The following is a 13,933-nucleotide window of genomic DNA, read 5'->3' on the forward strand; positions in this document are numbered from 1 at the left end:
CTGTGCTTGAAGTGGGCAAAACGTGCGTATTTAAATACAAACGATTCGAGTGTACTTGATATTGGTATGCCAGCGATCGCAGGATCCATGAATTAAAATGGACACCACTCGGGGCAGTCTCAGTTTGCCGATTTTTGGCCCGATGGCGGCGATCCCGCGGTCCAACCTCACGGACGCCGAGAGCGAGCGCAGCCCGCTCCTCCGCGCCATGCGCAACTCGTTCCAGGAAGACTCGCTGTACCAGTCCATGTCGAATCCCAACTATTTATCCACCGAGTCGACGACGACGACGAATATGGACGACGCGTACGTCGGGCGCATGCGCGTCTTCCGCCCGATCGTGTATGCGGAGAAGGCGCTCAGCGTGCTCCTCAACAGCGTCATCATCTACGTCTTCTGCTGCATCTTGGGCCTCGGCCTCATCTGCATCAACGCCGACGGCGTCCTCGGGCCAGGCCGCGGCTGGAACTGGTGGCTCGTCTTCCTTCCGTTCTGGATCGGCAACGCGATTCTGCTGATCGCGCACTTTCTCTCGATGCGATCGGCCACAATGCTGCGCCAATGGGCCGAGACCGACTGCATGTCGAACGAGCCGCTGCTTCCGCTCCTGCGCAAGATCCTCCTCGTCTACGCCGTCTCGGTCCCGCTCACGGCCTTTCTCCTCTGGAGCGAGCTCGCGTTTTGCGCCATCATGAGCGACATGACGTACCGGTCGACGTCCGTCTACTTTGCGTTCACACCCATCCTCATCATCGAAGCCGCGTACATCGTGCGGTACCTCCTCTGCAAGGCGAAAAGCACGCTCCCGGTATACCGTCGTGTACCTTCCATCTTCTCATGCCCGCTTGTGTAGGGCTGCAGCTGGGTCCTCGCGTTCGTGTTTACGCTCATGCTCGCGTTCAATGCCGACCTTATCCACCGCCGCAACCCCGAGACGGAGACGCTGCCGGGGGACCTCCTCCCTTGGTTCACTGTCTTTTGCCCGATCTTTGTCTGGGAATTTCTCATGTTTGGCTCGCTTCTCATCGTGCTCTACTCGCAAGCGGCGGGCTACTACAACATGGCGTCGTCGCAGCTGACAGCCACGGTGCTCTACACACTCGCGCTCGCCGCCGGCGCGATTGGCCACGTCATGCTGCTCGAGCATATGGAGCTCGAGTCGACGTCGCTGGACGTGCCATCGATCCTGTTGTTCTCGGCGTGGGTCACGGGCAGCCTCGCGCTGTACATCATCTCGCGTCAAGAAATGGCCAAGCTCATGGCGTCGCGCGGCGGCGCCGTGCCCGTGCCTCTCACGCGCACCGACCACGGCTGGGTGACCAACCACGCGGTCACCGACCAATGGATGCTCCTTGGCGACATTCCGCTCACGTCGTCGGGCCTCGAGCAGCGCGGTACGCGCAAGCGCACATCCAGCGACATGGAGAGCGATCTCAACTCGCAGGGCTGGCTCTGGGTGCGCCATTTGCTCGGGTCGCGGCTCTGTTCGTGGTGCTGCTGCCTCGCGTCGCGCCCAATGTCGTTTGACGCGTCGTCGCCGAGCGAGCACCCGGAAGGCCGTCTCAAGAACGTCAAGCGGAAAAATTCGGGTAGCTACAGCGATCTGCACCTCGACGTCGTCGATACCAAGTAGCAATCGAGAGTATCCCATGCTTCTTTCTTTCGTCGTGGATCTCGAAGACCGTTTTAGAAAGGGTGAACACTAAGATCGAAGAAACTTATTCTGACGTGAACCGGTCGACGCCGTTGGATCTCTCTTTGGTGGTGGTCGCGTGTTTCTGACCGATGTAGTATGTGAAATCAGTCACTCGACGCCAACGGCAACCCAGAGCAGAGAACGTATTTTAAGTTGTTAAGTTGTTGTTCTTGGTCGTCGTCGGGGCTACCTTGTCAATGGCACAGTCAGCATCGAAAGAGAATGGTATGGGAGGAGGCCAAGTAGCCAAGTCCGCTGGCGACGGAGGATGCTGGTTCCCACAATCACTTAAGAGCACCCAGCCTCGGGACGGCAAACTCGGCGGCCAGTTCGATTCGAACTCATCGCGATCTCACGCCGCGGAATGTACGTACGATGTTCTTTTGTACAGCGCCGTACAACCCTCCTGCAATGCGTATTGGCCCTTCCTGTGCAATCCTACCGCCTTGCGCAAGGGTCAGTGGTGTACGAGGAGGTCTTTCTCGTGCGGAGAACGATGTGGGAGCTCGCCCTAGCGATCGCACGCATGTACGTGTACGAGAATGTACGGCAGTTACTTGATTGTTGGACTTTCCAGCGTCCGGTTTCGATGTTTTTTCATTTTCGAGATCTTCCATGGTTCGCGAGCTTGCCGACTGCGTACAATCCAAAATGGACGACCAGCGCGACCTCTTTCTCGACGTGGCGCTCGAGCCTGCCGCGCCGCTGCACGTGGCCGTCTCGCGGGCGTACGCAGAGAAGTACAATAACATCGTAAGCAGCCCGACCTCGGTCGCCGACGACATACCGAGCATCGTCTGTCTCGGCTGCTACACGCATGGCACCAAGGCCATGCGCGACCTCTGTGTGCGCCAAGCGTTCTTGACGCAAGACTTACTAGCGTACCACCACTTGCATGCGGGTAGCGACGGCAACGGCTTTGCAGTGCAGCTCGTCATGACCAACGTCGTGCCCTGGGCGCACGTGGACGCCTACAAAATGCTCGTCGAGCAGAGCGTGGCTGAAGTTGAAGGTGTCTTTGGCGGCCAAGCGCGCACGTACGCTGACGCAGGCGTCGCCGCGTGCAAGGCTGACTTTTTCTGCGGCATTGTCTGCCACTTTCCATCCCTCCAAGCGTGCATCTCGTGGATGTGCTGCGCCAACAACGCCGAGCTCAAGCTCGGTTGTCCGACGTTGACGCTGCAAAAGGCAACGTTCACGCTCATTCCGGTCCCGAACGACGTGCCGCACCTCGACTCGTCCGCGTTCGACCCGATCCTCGGCAGCGCGAGCCCTACGTCCAGCGACGAAGTGTGTTCGATCTCGTACGAAGAGTGCCTCGAGTTTGCACTGCTCGATATGGAAGACTGCGAGACCGAGCCCGAGTCGCACTGCAGTCTCTACAGCTACGTTGGCATGATCGAGTACCACGACAGCGGCGTGCCCGAGAACGCGGCGATTGTGCCATCGATCACGATGGCGACGTTCATTGACGGCCATGGCATCCCGCTCGCCTTCAAGTCGCTCTACTACCGCAACAACAAGAAGGGCGGGATTCGCAACATGCGGTACTGTACGATCGGGAAGGAACAAAGGGTGCTAAATCACACGTGCTAGGTGTTTTCCGCAGTGCAAGCGCGGGGCGCACACAACGACGAGCTTTTGTGGCGACCTCCTTCGGCTTCAAGTCCACTTCAACACCGAGACGCGGCCCCGCATTCTGGGCTTTGCCCGTTTTCGGAGCGCAATGGATACCGCGCCACCGCTCCGGGCCGGCATGGAAATCGACGCGCGCATGATCACGGACCACCTCCGATCCAAAGAGTCGCCCAAGGAGATGTGGATGCAAACAAAGCCGGTTGAGTTCGTATCGCCGACGCACGTCGTGTACGAGATCCGCCCGTCCGAGCGCACGCTGTCGTGGCACTACGGCTTCCACGGCGGCAACGCGCAGATGCAGAAGAACCATACGCACTTCCTCGAAATCGGCTTTTTCATCGAGGCAGGCGACGGCCGCCTGCGCTGCATTGGCGCCGCGCAGACGCCGCAGTTTCGCGTCGCGTCTAGCCGCACATGGGTCAAGGAATAGGGTTTTGGTTGTTTGTAATTGTGTGCGTTGAAAAATGAGCTACGTGTGTGTTAAGGTGAGCCTGTTATTCTGCGGCGTCGACGGGGGCCTCATCGCCCATCGGATCGTCTTCCTTCTTGGTCTCGTCGTCAACATCAGGCGACGGCAGCGGCGACGCTTCGATCTCAACCGGCGTCTCTGCCGGCTTGCCCAAAACACTCTTGACGATGGCCGAGACACCGTCGACGGCCTTGTCCAAGTGCACGATCTGCGTTCGCATGCAGCTGCGCATGGTCTTCCAGCAAATCATCTACCACCGACAGTTGAGCTTCAACAGCTTCATGGCGCCGCGCACCTTGTCGTTGTCGGGCCAGTACGCTCGCTCGATGCCATTTTCGGGGTCCCATGCCATCTCAAACTGGTCCGTAAACTCCTTGAGCGGTTTGCACGTTGCTACAATGTGAGGTTCAACGCAGGCATTGCAGACACTGGAGCCTACCGCGGTCAGCCCCGAGGACACTCTGCAGCAGATCGTCTTCCTTGAAGATCCCGTCCGCAATCGTCGGAGCACGGCTCACCTTCGGGCGCTTTGGTGGCGGGATGTCACCGTCACTCGCATCCGCAGGGTCGGGACGCCGCTCAAACTTGGGGCACTTTTCGAGCTTCCATGCAACGTAGTTGCGCTCGCGCTCGAGCACCTCCGTCAGCATCGCGCTGTACTGTTGGCCGTTGACGTTCTTCTCCAAGAGGCGGAAAACACGGTCAAAGCAATCTTCCAGCGACGTCTACCGCGTGGGTTCAATCCCATGCCTTGGAGTATACACGACGTACCTTGCTGGCTGCAGCGGGGACTTTGGACCGTTCGAGATGCCCAAAGAGGATCAACAACTAGGGCCACTGACTCGCAATTTGCAATGTACTGCGTTGCAATACCTGCGTGAGCATGCACTCGCGAAGGACGGGATCGCGCAGCTGCAAGTGAAAGAGTCGGCTGTTGGTCAAGTATTTGGTCTGGAAAAAGTGATCCTTCTCATCGTCCTCGGACTGGGATTGCAGCTCCCGCGCACGGTCAATGTCTTCGTCCGAGAACGGGTTCGACTCGAACGCCGAGAGCACGTCGTCGAGCTGTTGAAACTAGATCAGGGTCAGATCGCAATCGCTCAGCCGTTGTGTGCAACGTACGAGCGTCGTCCACTCGGCATCGCTGTCGGCAACGATCGTCGGGTTGCTCAGGAAGCGCTGGATGTCCCAAAACACCTTGTAGAGCGCGTAGCTTGTTTTGGTCGCTTCTTCCAGCGGCGCCTGATGCATTTAGAAGTGGCTTGAGCCTCTTTGACACGAACGATATATGGACGTTGCGGACCTGTTCCATGGACGCTTCAAATTCCGCTTCGGTCTGGTACTTGGTGACGTTGCTCGTGTTAAACTAGCCAAAGAGGAGATGTGAGCATCCATTGTTGACCGCACAAGGCGTACGCGGCCGAGGAGGTTGACGCCCGAACGCTCCGAGAGCGAGAAAGTGTAGGCGAGGAACATGAGGATGCGGCCGCAGAAGACCGTGTTGTGCGTCTTGGAGAGTCGTCGGAGGAGCGCATTGCACATGCGCAGCAAGCAGAGCGACGCCTTGCTGTTCTTGCCCGCTTGGATAAAGTCGGTCTACATGCACGCAACACCCATCATGGATTGCTGCAGAGGATGGAACGTACGGTCGTGAGGCGGCTGCGGCGGCTCTCGAGAAGACCCCAGAGCTGCTCGCAGACAACGATGGTCTGGCAGTCCACGAGGTCTTCGAGGATCTTGTAGGGCGCGTTGAGCATGAGGTAGCCGCGTGTGGCACCATCCGTGCAGAGATCGAGCAGCGCCGGGATCCCGACCGACTCGAGCGTCGCGTCGCGCTTGCGGTGGAGGTCCCATGCCATCTTTTCGGCCACGCGCTGAATCGCCAGCTCGAGGATCGTGTGCACCTTCTCTTCGAGCTCGTCCGTAGCGATGTGGTCGTCGGCCGCTTCGCTCGTCACGCGCTTGGCGAGCTCACCGAGGCGCGCGGTCGCATCGCTCTTGCGATGGAAGTAGGCGATCTCACCCTACATGCATAGGACCTTTTGGCCTCATCCATGACGGCCATGGCAGGCGTCTACCTGCGCAAAGGTTGCCAGCTCGCAGGCCGTCCGTCGCATGCTGTCGCTTCGAAGTTGCAAGAAAGCAGTGGCAAAGAGATAACGCATCGGATTGGCCAAAACCCGATGAATTTCCGTGCAGAACGGCATCCAATTGGCCTCAATCTATTCTATAGCAACACTTTTCAACCAATCCTACGCTTTAACCTGTGCCCAAGGCTCCATATACCGTGTGCATTTCAAACGCTGGTGACGATGGACCACCTCGATCTTCCGCTCGACCAGCACCTCGAAGGCGTCGACCGCGCGCTGGCGACATGGACCGAGGCCGAGAAGCGCCGCATCGAAGACGCCCAGCGCGCCTGCGTGAGCGAGGTTGCCAAGGATGAGCAGGAGCTGCGCCAGCTGCAAGAGCGCCAGACGTCGCTGCAAGCCAGCGCCAAGACCGCGGAAGCGAACCGCGAACAGCAGAAGCGGTCAATCCATGGCCGAGAACACGAGCTCCGAGGGCTGCAGGCCCAAGTGCTCAAGGTTGAGCCCGTTCTTGCAGGCCTTAAGTCGCGCGAAGCGCTGCATCTGGGCAACGTGGCCAAGGTGAACGAAGGTGCGTTGTGCAGTATCCCGTACCGATCAATCGATGGCCCGCAATTACGTAGAGAGCGCGCGCATGACGCAGGCTCACCAAACGGTGGTGGACGAGCTCATGAAGGGCATCCACATGTACCAGAAGCTCGGCCTCGTCATTGACCGCAAAGGAGGTACGCGCCGGCGTTCGTGCTTTCTCATGTAGAGAGTCCGGTAGAGAACAACCTCGGCTTTGTCTTTACGCAGATCGACCCGCAAAACCCGGAGCGCGAGTTTTCATTTGCGTTGCGCATGCACGAGCGCCAAGATGTGTTTGCTGGTAAGTGGCGCCTACTCGTGCGCGCCTCATGTGTCCCTCTCTAGTCGAACACTGCATTCCGGACGTGGCCGACGCTCCGATGCTGCTCGACCAGCTCAACCAAACCGGCAACATGTCGGCCTTTGTCCGGGCCATGCGGCAGCGCTACAAGAGCTTGGTCTAATACATACTACATCGATACATCCTTGCTAGTCTCTACGTATGCGAACTCTTTGTAAGGAAGATAACGCGAAACACGTTCATATATATATATATATCGATACATCCGCCTACACTAATTAGATGCGTCGTCGCTGGGCCGGCGGCGGCTTTGTCTCGGGCTCGCGTCGGCGCGTCTCTGTGAATGGCATACTTGGTCCGATGGCCGCCTCGATTGGGCGTGGTGCGAGTGTCCGTTCGTACCGCTGCTGGAGCAGCGCCCGACGCTCGTCGAGCTTGGTCCGTGTTTCGCTCGGTGTCTCGTCTTCGGGCGCATACACGATCGTGAGGATGTTGCCGTAGAAGGGCTCACGCACGCCCAGCGTCTTGGCCCGGCGCGCGTGGTCAGTCGTCGCGTAGCGCAGCCAGACAACGTCAAGGAACTCCGTCGCGTCGTCGTGGTCGTCGAGCATCCGGTGCTCTTCAATGGTCCCGTACTTGCTGAAACGAGCGATGAGCTCGTCGCTCGCGCCAAGCGCTGGCACGTTGCGCAGCACGAGGTACTTGGACTCGTCGCTGACGGTATACGCCCTCGGACGCACCTCCTTCCCGAAGCGCGGGTTGGGCTGCCGGTACCGGGGAATGGACGTCGCCATACCTATTGAAAGGTACACTCTATTTCGATGTAACAAGTGCGTGAAATAGTGTGTGTCTTTTCGACAGCACCCTCATGGCCAACTAGCGACCTTCTGGCACGGTGACTGCGCTGGTAAGGGCTCGTGCCATTGCAAAAGACTAGACACAAAGTTTATAATACGCTACGATAAAAATGGGACTCAGAGCAGCGTCGCGTGGGCTTCCGACAATGGGGTCGCACGCAGACGACGCGGCTCCGGGCGACGCGTCTCACAATCGAGCATGGATCGCCGGATCGCCTCGAGGATCAAGAGCTCTTCCATGCGCGCCAAGGAGGCGGCGTCGCTGCGACTGGCCGCTGGTGCTCGCCGCACGACAGCCACATGCTGACCAAGATCGGACTCGCGGATTTGCGCTGCGACTTCGGCTTGGAGGCGCTGCCGGTCCTCCACCGATGCGAATTGGACTTCAACTTCGTTTGTCGCCGACGCCTCCGAGCTGCTTTGGTCGGTGCAGTCCGAATCGGCGTGCTGCCATTTGGTTCCCTACCCGTCAACCATCACTAGCTGCTTGACGATGTAAAAGGCAGTACTTGCAATCGACCGGACGCGCCAATGGCGAAGTGTGTCTTGAAGTTGTCGTTGTTGCAAAAGGGGCAGCTGTACGTCGTGTCAGCCACGCCATTCTTATTGCCAAGCAGCGGTACCTCACAACCTTGTTGGGCGGCTTGGTCTGCAAGACGCACTCTACGCGGATTTGAGCTACGTCGACCAGTATGCATGAGGGTACCCGAGCATATCGCTTGCTTGCAGCAGGCGCTTTGGTTCAACGTGCTCGGGTAGTGCTATCCATCGTCATGAGCCCAAGGCGCCTCAAATGCAGCATACGAGAAAGCAGATTGGACACTCGTACGAGCCGGATTGGCGCGCGTCGCTGCCTGGGTACCGCGGCGCCAGCTTGCGCTCGAAGATCATCTTGCGCACGACCTTGTGGTCCCATGGGCACGACTTGTAGAGGCTAGCCATGCCATCATCGCATCATGAGCGTAGGATGCTGCGGCCACGTACCCCGTCGGCCGTGTGTAGCGCTCAAGCTCCTTGTTCTGGCGGGTCTTGCCGGCGCTGTTGCCCATGGGTCTCCTCTTGACCGGTCGGTAAAACGAATTCTGAGTGAAGAAGACGGCAAGATACCGCGTTTAAACGTCCTGTCTGGGTGGATTCTATATTTCCAAATTGTAGCCAATCACAGCACTTGGAGGTGTTTGATTGGTCCATTTGACCCTCCGCGATCCGCCCGCGAAGACGACGAGGACGACTTGGCGTACTGTACGAAGCGACACCGCCGCCGTCGATACGCTCGAGCGCAGATCGTTGCCGCTTGTCCTTCGATCGCGTTATAACTCGCATCCTAACACTCGAGCGTGGACGACGTGCACGCAATTGCCCCACACATTTCTCCGTATGGTACTCCTTGAACCCGCCGTCACCTCGACAATGCGTGCGATCTTGCCCGTGACCGTCGCCAGATGCCATGTACTACAAGGAAGAATGCCCAATGCTCTACTTATGTTGCCAACACGCGGTCCTTCAGCGTGTGTGCACATGTCATTATTGTCTGGGAGATGACGAGACATCTGCCGCGTCCTGAACGTTGTTGCCGATCCCGTCGAAGGTGATCGCAGTTTCTCGTGCTGCCTTTCTCGGTGGTATGAGGGATCTATTTTTCCAGCCAATCACAAGATACGCTGGACCGATGGATTCTTAGTCGTAGATCTTAGTGCGACCGACCAGCCTGGATCTCCATATCAATGTACTCGACGTACGGGAGGTCTTTGGGTCGCCAGAGACGGTCCTCGGCAGTCCACGGCTCGCGCCCCGCGATCTTGTCGCCAATGCGATGCTGGACCAAGTAGTCGCTCACGTGCTTGCCCACCATCGACGCACACGCTTCGTTCTGTATGAGCGACTTGCGGACGCGGAACGACGTGGCGCGCTCGAGCTCACACGTCAAGACGCCCATGTCCTCGACAACGATCGCCGTCTTGGTCCACCTAGAAGCATGTCGTACTTTGCTGATGTCACTCCTGGCGTACTTGGCGCCGAGATGCTTCATGAGCATTGCGGTTTGGTTGGGGCGGCACACGGCGATGCAGCCAAAGCCTTCGTCACGGAGTGCCGTGTGGCTTAGCTTGACGATCGTGTTCACGCCGCAGACGTACAAGACGCGAAACTTGTACTCTGGAAACTGGGCTTCGCAGATCTAGAATCCAGAAGTAGCCCAACGTAGAGATCACCAGTACATACCTCGCGCACGTGCGTAAGGGTGCTGAGGTAGTCGAGCACGCGGCGCCGTGTAATCTACGCCCCCGTATTGGCGTCGAGATTGGAAGACGACGACAGGACCTCCCACTTGTCGACTTCGATCCACGACGACGTGGCCGTCGCAGCTTCGAGCATCCCCAACCGGTGGGACTTTGGGATCATTTCGCGCGGCTTGCGACGGTTCTTGGTGCGCACTGCAGTCCGTCTGTATGGGACGTATCGACATTGTTGTCGTGGGTACCGTAGGTGTCGTGGCACGGCGAGATGATGGCGCCGACGACCGGAAACTTGTAGTTGCTCTCAATGTGCTACGGTTCATAGTAGAAACATAGCGTGCAGGTGCCACGTACTTGGCGGGCGACGTAAAACGCGCGCAAGTGGAGCATGTGCACGGGGTTGTACGCGCCGCTGGAGACGAGGACGACGACTTCTTGGTCTTTGGCGATGCCCGCGAGTGCCTGCGCGATCTTGGCCAGTGGGTACGGCACTTCTGATGCGTCGAACGACGGTGGCGCCGCCATCATAAACTGCTAAGCCGAGTTGAGCTCTGAGACAGTAGGATGGTGTGTGGTACTACCTTGGAAGGCGAGCCCGTTTGGAGCAAATGGAGAATGCGTGCTTCAAGCACGACCGGGTCCAGCTCGTGCTCGAGCTCTTGGAGGACTTGGATCACATCGCCAAACTAGTCGAGACAGATAAGTGCGTACAAACGTGTCCTGCCACGTACCTCGGCATCGACCATTTTCTTCAATCGAAAGATCTATATAAGCACTGAGTCGTTTGCCTGTGAGACCATGCACGGACTGTCATACCTGCTCGTCCTTGAGTAGAATGCGCTTGGTGATGGCTTGGATCGTCGCGTAGAGCTGCGCGCGATGTGACGTCACGACGGTCATCGTGCCGTCCTGGTCTGTCATAAACTTGGTCGTGATACCGTCGGGCGCCCGAGAATCCGCAAAAATGTGGTGCGCCGGGTCTATGCCGGGAGCGACAGGATCGGGCGGTGCCGCCTCGGGCTTGGTCTCGACCGGGAAGAGCGGGAAGAGCGCCGGCGCCGTCGTTGTGCGCGATACACTCGCCGCCATTTTCGGCGGCAGGTCCGTGGTCGACTGGCTCGCATGGAGCACGGGCTGCGCCTAAGCAATGCAATCACATTGGCATGTAGTTCTTATAGGTATAAACGCGCACGGAGAGAGGGTTGAGCTGCGGAAGGCTCTTCGCAGGTCCGACTTCCTGGCTCGAGAGGAGTTCTTCGAGTGCCGAGACGCGCTGACGAAGCCCCGCGAGCTCGGCCAATTGGCGCTGGACAGTCCGGGGCGAAAGCAGCACATTGGCATCCGAGATGGGCGGCGCCTCAAAGGACTCGAGCAAGTGCGGTCGCCGCGAGTACGTGGACTCGAGCTTCAGGACGAGGTGCCGCTTCATGCGGGCGACACCGCCACGGGCCGACAACCGAAAATAACTGCTAGCGTTTCATGCTGCAAGCAACGTCATCGCGTCGGCGCGTCTGCCGCCCGTTCATGTCTGCGTTGTGTGAATTCTTCCGCGATGGAGAGTTTCGGGGAACACGAGCGGTACTCACCTAGTCGATCGAGCTCGCATTGACATGCACATTAAACGTTTCGCTCTCTTACATCCTATGCAAGCATTCAACTGTGCACTAGCAGGAACGACCACCGCGGTCAACTTTTATCCAGCGATGCTGCTCAGCGCATTGCGGCATAGTGCATGGATGCGTCGAGGGTCCTATTAGCCGCGCGCAGTGTCACCGGTCATCAAGCAGCTATCGTGTACGATTACCACCACGTCTAATGCGACCGACCACCATTGTTCCCTGTTCAAATCGACTGCCATCATCGACATCACATATCGACCCCGGATGCTGCATTTTGTCGGTTGCCATTCGAGAGTTTGGCATGGTCACAGCTTCTGCATATGCCCAACTTCTTGTCGCTGTACCACACAAGTTGCACAAGTTGACTTCGAGTACTAAACAAACGACCGAGCAATTCCAATGGCACCGACTCTGTCCACAGCTGCTTGATGTTGCGACGCGAAGTGCCTTGCTCGTACGTTTGTAGCCGCAAAAAATAGTTTATGGCCATTTTTCATGGTATCGATCATGATTCATGCACGTCCCGTCATCAGTCTGGCACACATTACGTGTACTGGCACGTTCCACTGAGCTATAGCCACAGTCCAGCGATCGAGCGACTAGTGAGCGTCGGTGTCGTCGACCGAAGATCGCCCGCAGCGTCCCTGCTCCGCGTATAAACTTGATGTACAACACGACGCGCGTGCCGGTATTTGCACTGTCTGAGGCTCGTACTGGAATGCCATCTAAACGAGTCTACATAACACGGACCCGTCCAGAGTGCAGAACCGCTCTCATCGACGAGCTGTCGAGAGGGAGTACAGCCACAGAGCGTCGGCGGCAATGAATGGGGACACCGATCGTCGACACACACGTTCGACACGCGCTTGTCGTGGACAGGATATAGGATCTCGCCGACGGACACACGCGTGAAAAGTCGACTTCACCAGTCGACCACCGAGGCTGCTCGTGCTTCGGCGACCTTCGGTCCAGGCACCTCTGGCGGTGCCAACATGTGTTGTACCAGATGTAGATGGGCGCTCAGAGTGTATGTCGGTGATCCACGCAAGAAGATCTCCACGTCTCCTGCTGCAGTTCATTTTCCGATTTCCATCGCCTCCACCAAGACTAGACCATGAAGTTCTCGACCATCCTCGCCGTTGCCGTCGCGTCGGCCGCTGCCGGCCCGTGCGATATCGCCGTCTTGACGGAGAAGTTTGCGCCCGTGCTCACATCGTCGAGCTACCCGCTCTGCTCGGCCGACACGGGTTACCAGCTCGCTAGCCTCCTCACGGGCCCGCTCCCGACCTCAACGCAGGCGGCGGCGCTCGTCAAGAGCGACAACTGCCAGACGCTCTACACCGGCCCGCTCCAGAAGGTTGCCGGCAGCGTTACCCCGTCGTGCACCCTCGGTGGCGTCGAGCTCAGCGTGATTGCCGTGACGCCCATGGACAAGGCGCTCGCTGCCTTGGCGGCTGCGGCGGCGCCGGCGGCTGCAATCCCGGTCTGTGACCCGGCTGTACTCACGGAGAAGTTTGCCCCGGTCCTCGCGTCGCCCAGCTACCCGCTCTGCTCGACCGACACGGGCTACCAGCTTGCCAGCTTGATCACGGGCCCGCTCCCGACCTCGACGCAGGCGGCGGCTCTTGTCAAGAGCGACAACTGCCAGACGCTTTACACTGGCACGCTCCAGAAGGTCGCTGGCAGCGTCACGCCCACGTGCACGCTCGGTGGTGTCCCGCTCAGCACGCTCGCCACGACGCCCATGGACAAGGCACTTGCTGCTTTGGCGGCTGCCGCGGCGACTCCTGCTGCGGGCAACAACAGCACGTCGACGGCCACTCCCGCCGCTACGACGGCTGCTGCTGCTGGCTCCAAGGCGGCGGCTGCGACGACGGTCCCTGCGGCTACGAAGGCATCTGGTGCGGCTTCGGCTGGTATTGCTATGGCCGCCATCGCCTTGACGGCTGCTGCAGCGCTTCAGTAAGTGCAGCGTCCTTCCCTATATTACGATTCTGAACTCGAAACTTGAGTAAGAATACAACATGATGCTTTTGCTTTTTTCATCGCGTACGCGTGTATCATGGTCGAATTATCGAATACTCACTCGTTGCTGTCGACAGAAGAATGGTAAAATTTGCTGTGGAAGTCGTCGACTTGGGTCTGTAGAGAAGACTCCAGTCTCCCTGGGACCTTTATTAAACGACAGGACCGACCTCCAGTTTGCAACCTACCTGGCCCGACGTTCTTATTGAACTCCCAGTCAGAGAGCTAGGTCAGAGAAGAACCAGCTAGGTCAGAGAGGAGCCAGCAAAGGCCATCATCAACCCATGCCCCAACCTGCGTTCAAGACATGCGTGAGAAGTAGCGAAATTATGGTTCGACTGACACTGTGAGCTTCACGCACGGGCTGTGACTTCGTTTGTCGTTTGGCCCTTCACAGCCCGTGCGTGAAGCTCACAGTGTCAGTCGAACCATAA

General features: G+C 58.4%; 7 protein-coding genes across 7 annotated transcripts; 4 read left to right on the forward strand and 3 right to left on the reverse strand.

Moving 5' to 3' along the window:
* The first annotated feature begins 128 nt into the window (after positions 1-128).
* Positions 129-1,705, forward strand: SPRG_04161 (hypothetical protein). The gene is made up of 2 exons (XM_012342767.1): positions 129-808; positions 854-1,705. Exons 1-2 carry the CDS (start codon positions 143-145, stop codon positions 1,631-1,633), a joined length of 1,446 nt encoding a protein of 481 aa, XP_012198157.1. The 5' UTR covers positions 129-142; the 3' UTR covers positions 1,634-1,705.
* Positions 1,706-2,313: 608 nt separating this feature from the next.
* SPRG_04162 (hypothetical protein) lies at positions 2,314-3,833 on the forward strand. The gene is made up of 2 exons (XM_012342768.1): positions 2,314-3,243; positions 3,293-3,833. Exons 1-2 carry the CDS (start codon positions 2,348-2,350, stop codon positions 3,762-3,764), a joined length of 1,368 nt encoding a protein of 455 aa, XP_012198158.1. The 5' UTR covers positions 2,314-2,347; the 3' UTR covers positions 3,765-3,833.
* SPRG_04163 (hypothetical protein) lies at positions 3,770-5,960 on the reverse strand. Its single transcript, XM_012342769.1, has 10 exons — positions 5,882-5,960; positions 5,450-5,827; positions 5,220-5,399; positions 5,098-5,169; positions 4,926-5,045; positions 4,677-4,877; positions 4,566-4,631; positions 4,243-4,528; positions 4,099-4,196; positions 3,770-4,053 (listed from the first exon to the last, which is right to left on the reverse strand). The coding sequence occupies exons 1-10, from the start codon at positions 5,918-5,920 to the stop codon at positions 3,829-3,831; spliced, it is 1,665 nt and encodes a 554-aa protein (XP_012198159.1). The 5' UTR covers positions 5,921-5,960; the 3' UTR covers positions 3,770-3,828.
* Positions 5,961-6,055: 95 nt separating this feature from the next.
* On the forward strand, positions 6,056-6,927 carry SPRG_04164 (hypothetical protein; the record flags this gene model as incomplete). The annotated part of the gene is made up of 4 exons (XM_012342770.1): positions 6,056-6,464; positions 6,517-6,618; positions 6,663-6,764; positions 6,809-6,927. The coding sequence occupies exons 1-4, from the start codon at positions 6,116-6,118 to the stop codon at positions 6,925-6,927; spliced, it is 672 nt and encodes a 223-aa protein (XP_012198160.1). The 5' UTR covers positions 6,056-6,115.
* A 115-nt stretch (positions 6,928-7,042) lies between these two features.
* On the reverse strand, positions 7,043-8,670 carry SPRG_04165 (hypothetical protein; the record flags this gene model as incomplete). Its single annotated transcript, XM_012342771.1, has 7 exons — positions 7,043-7,560; positions 7,780-8,083; positions 8,131-8,197; positions 8,245-8,284; positions 8,328-8,382; positions 8,426-8,555; positions 8,606-8,670. 7 exons carry the CDS (start codon positions 8,668-8,670, stop codon positions 7,043-7,045), a joined length of 1,179 nt encoding a protein of 392 aa, XP_012198161.1.
* Positions 8,671-9,282: 612 nt separating this feature from the next.
* On the reverse strand, positions 9,283-11,307 carry SPRG_04166 (hypothetical protein). The gene is made up of 10 exons (XM_012342772.1): positions 11,048-11,307; positions 10,672-10,995; positions 10,587-10,619; positions 10,437-10,541; positions 10,210-10,386; positions 10,101-10,167; positions 9,941-10,053; positions 9,842-9,895; positions 9,631-9,797; positions 9,283-9,588 (listed from the first exon to the last, which is right to left on the reverse strand). Exons 1-10 carry the CDS (start codon positions 11,282-11,284, stop codon positions 9,312-9,314), a joined length of 1,554 nt encoding a protein of 517 aa, XP_012198162.1. The 5' UTR covers positions 11,285-11,307; the 3' UTR covers positions 9,283-9,311.
* Positions 11,308-12,588: 1,281 nt separating this feature from the next.
* SPRG_04167 (hypothetical protein) lies at positions 12,589-13,502 on the forward strand (the record flags this gene model as incomplete). The annotated part of the gene is made up of 1 exon (XM_012342773.1): positions 12,589-13,502. The coding sequence occupies one exon, from the start codon at positions 12,589-12,591 to the stop codon at positions 13,438-13,440; it is 852 nt and encodes a 283-aa protein (XP_012198163.1). The 3' UTR covers positions 13,441-13,502.
* Positions 13,503-13,933: the final 431 nt, after the last annotated feature.

The sequence above is a fragment of the Saprolegnia parasitica genome (assembly GCF_000151545.1).
Source record: "Saprolegnia parasitica CBS 223.65 unplaced genomic scaffold supercont2.11, whole genome shotgun sequence".
NCBI classification, from domain to species: domain Eukaryota; phylum Oomycota; class Saprolegniomycetes; order Saprolegniales; family Saprolegniaceae; genus Saprolegnia; species Saprolegnia parasitica.

Bases quoted from the DNA above. Each gene is read 5' to 3' on its own strand.
- SPRG_04161 (XM_012342767.1), top strand. From the start codon at position 143: ATGGCGGCGATCCCGCGGTCCAACCTCACGGACGCCGAGAGCGAGCGC. The intron at 809-853 runs GTATACCGTCGT...CCGCTTGTGTAG, and splicing joins AGGCGAAAAGCACGCTCCCG to GGCTGCAGCTGGGTCCTCGC.
- SPRG_04166 (XM_012342772.1), bottom strand. From the start codon at position 11,284: ATGAAGCGGCACCTCGTCCTGAAGCTCGAGTCCACGTACTCGCGGCGA. The intron at 10,168-10,209 runs GTACGTGGCACC...TATGAACCGTAG, and splicing joins CGTTTTACGTCGCCCGCCAA to CACATTGAGAGCAACTACAA. The intron at 10,054-10,100 runs GTACCCACGACA...GACGGACTGCAG, and splicing joins GCCGTGCCACGACACCTACG to TGCGCACCAAGAACCGTCGC.
- SPRG_04162 (XM_012342768.1), top strand. From the start codon at position 2,348: ATGGACGACCAGCGCGACCTCTTTCTCGACGTGGCGCTCGAGCCTGCC. The intron at 3,244-3,292 runs GTACTGTACGAT...CACACGTGCTAG, and splicing joins GGCGGGATTCGCAACATGCG to GTGTTTTCCGCAGTGCAAGC.
- SPRG_04163 (XM_012342769.1), bottom strand. From the start codon at position 5,920: ATGCGACGGACGGCCTGCGAGCTGGCAACCTTTGCGCAG. The intron at 5,828-5,881 runs GTAGACGCCTGC...CTATGCATGTAG, and splicing joins AGCTGGCAACCTTTGCGCAG to GGTGAGATCGCCTACTTCCA. The intron at 4,632-4,676 runs GTATTGCAACGC...CAGTGGCCCTAG, and splicing joins GCGAGTGCATGCTCACGCAG to TTGTTGATCCTCTTTGGGCA.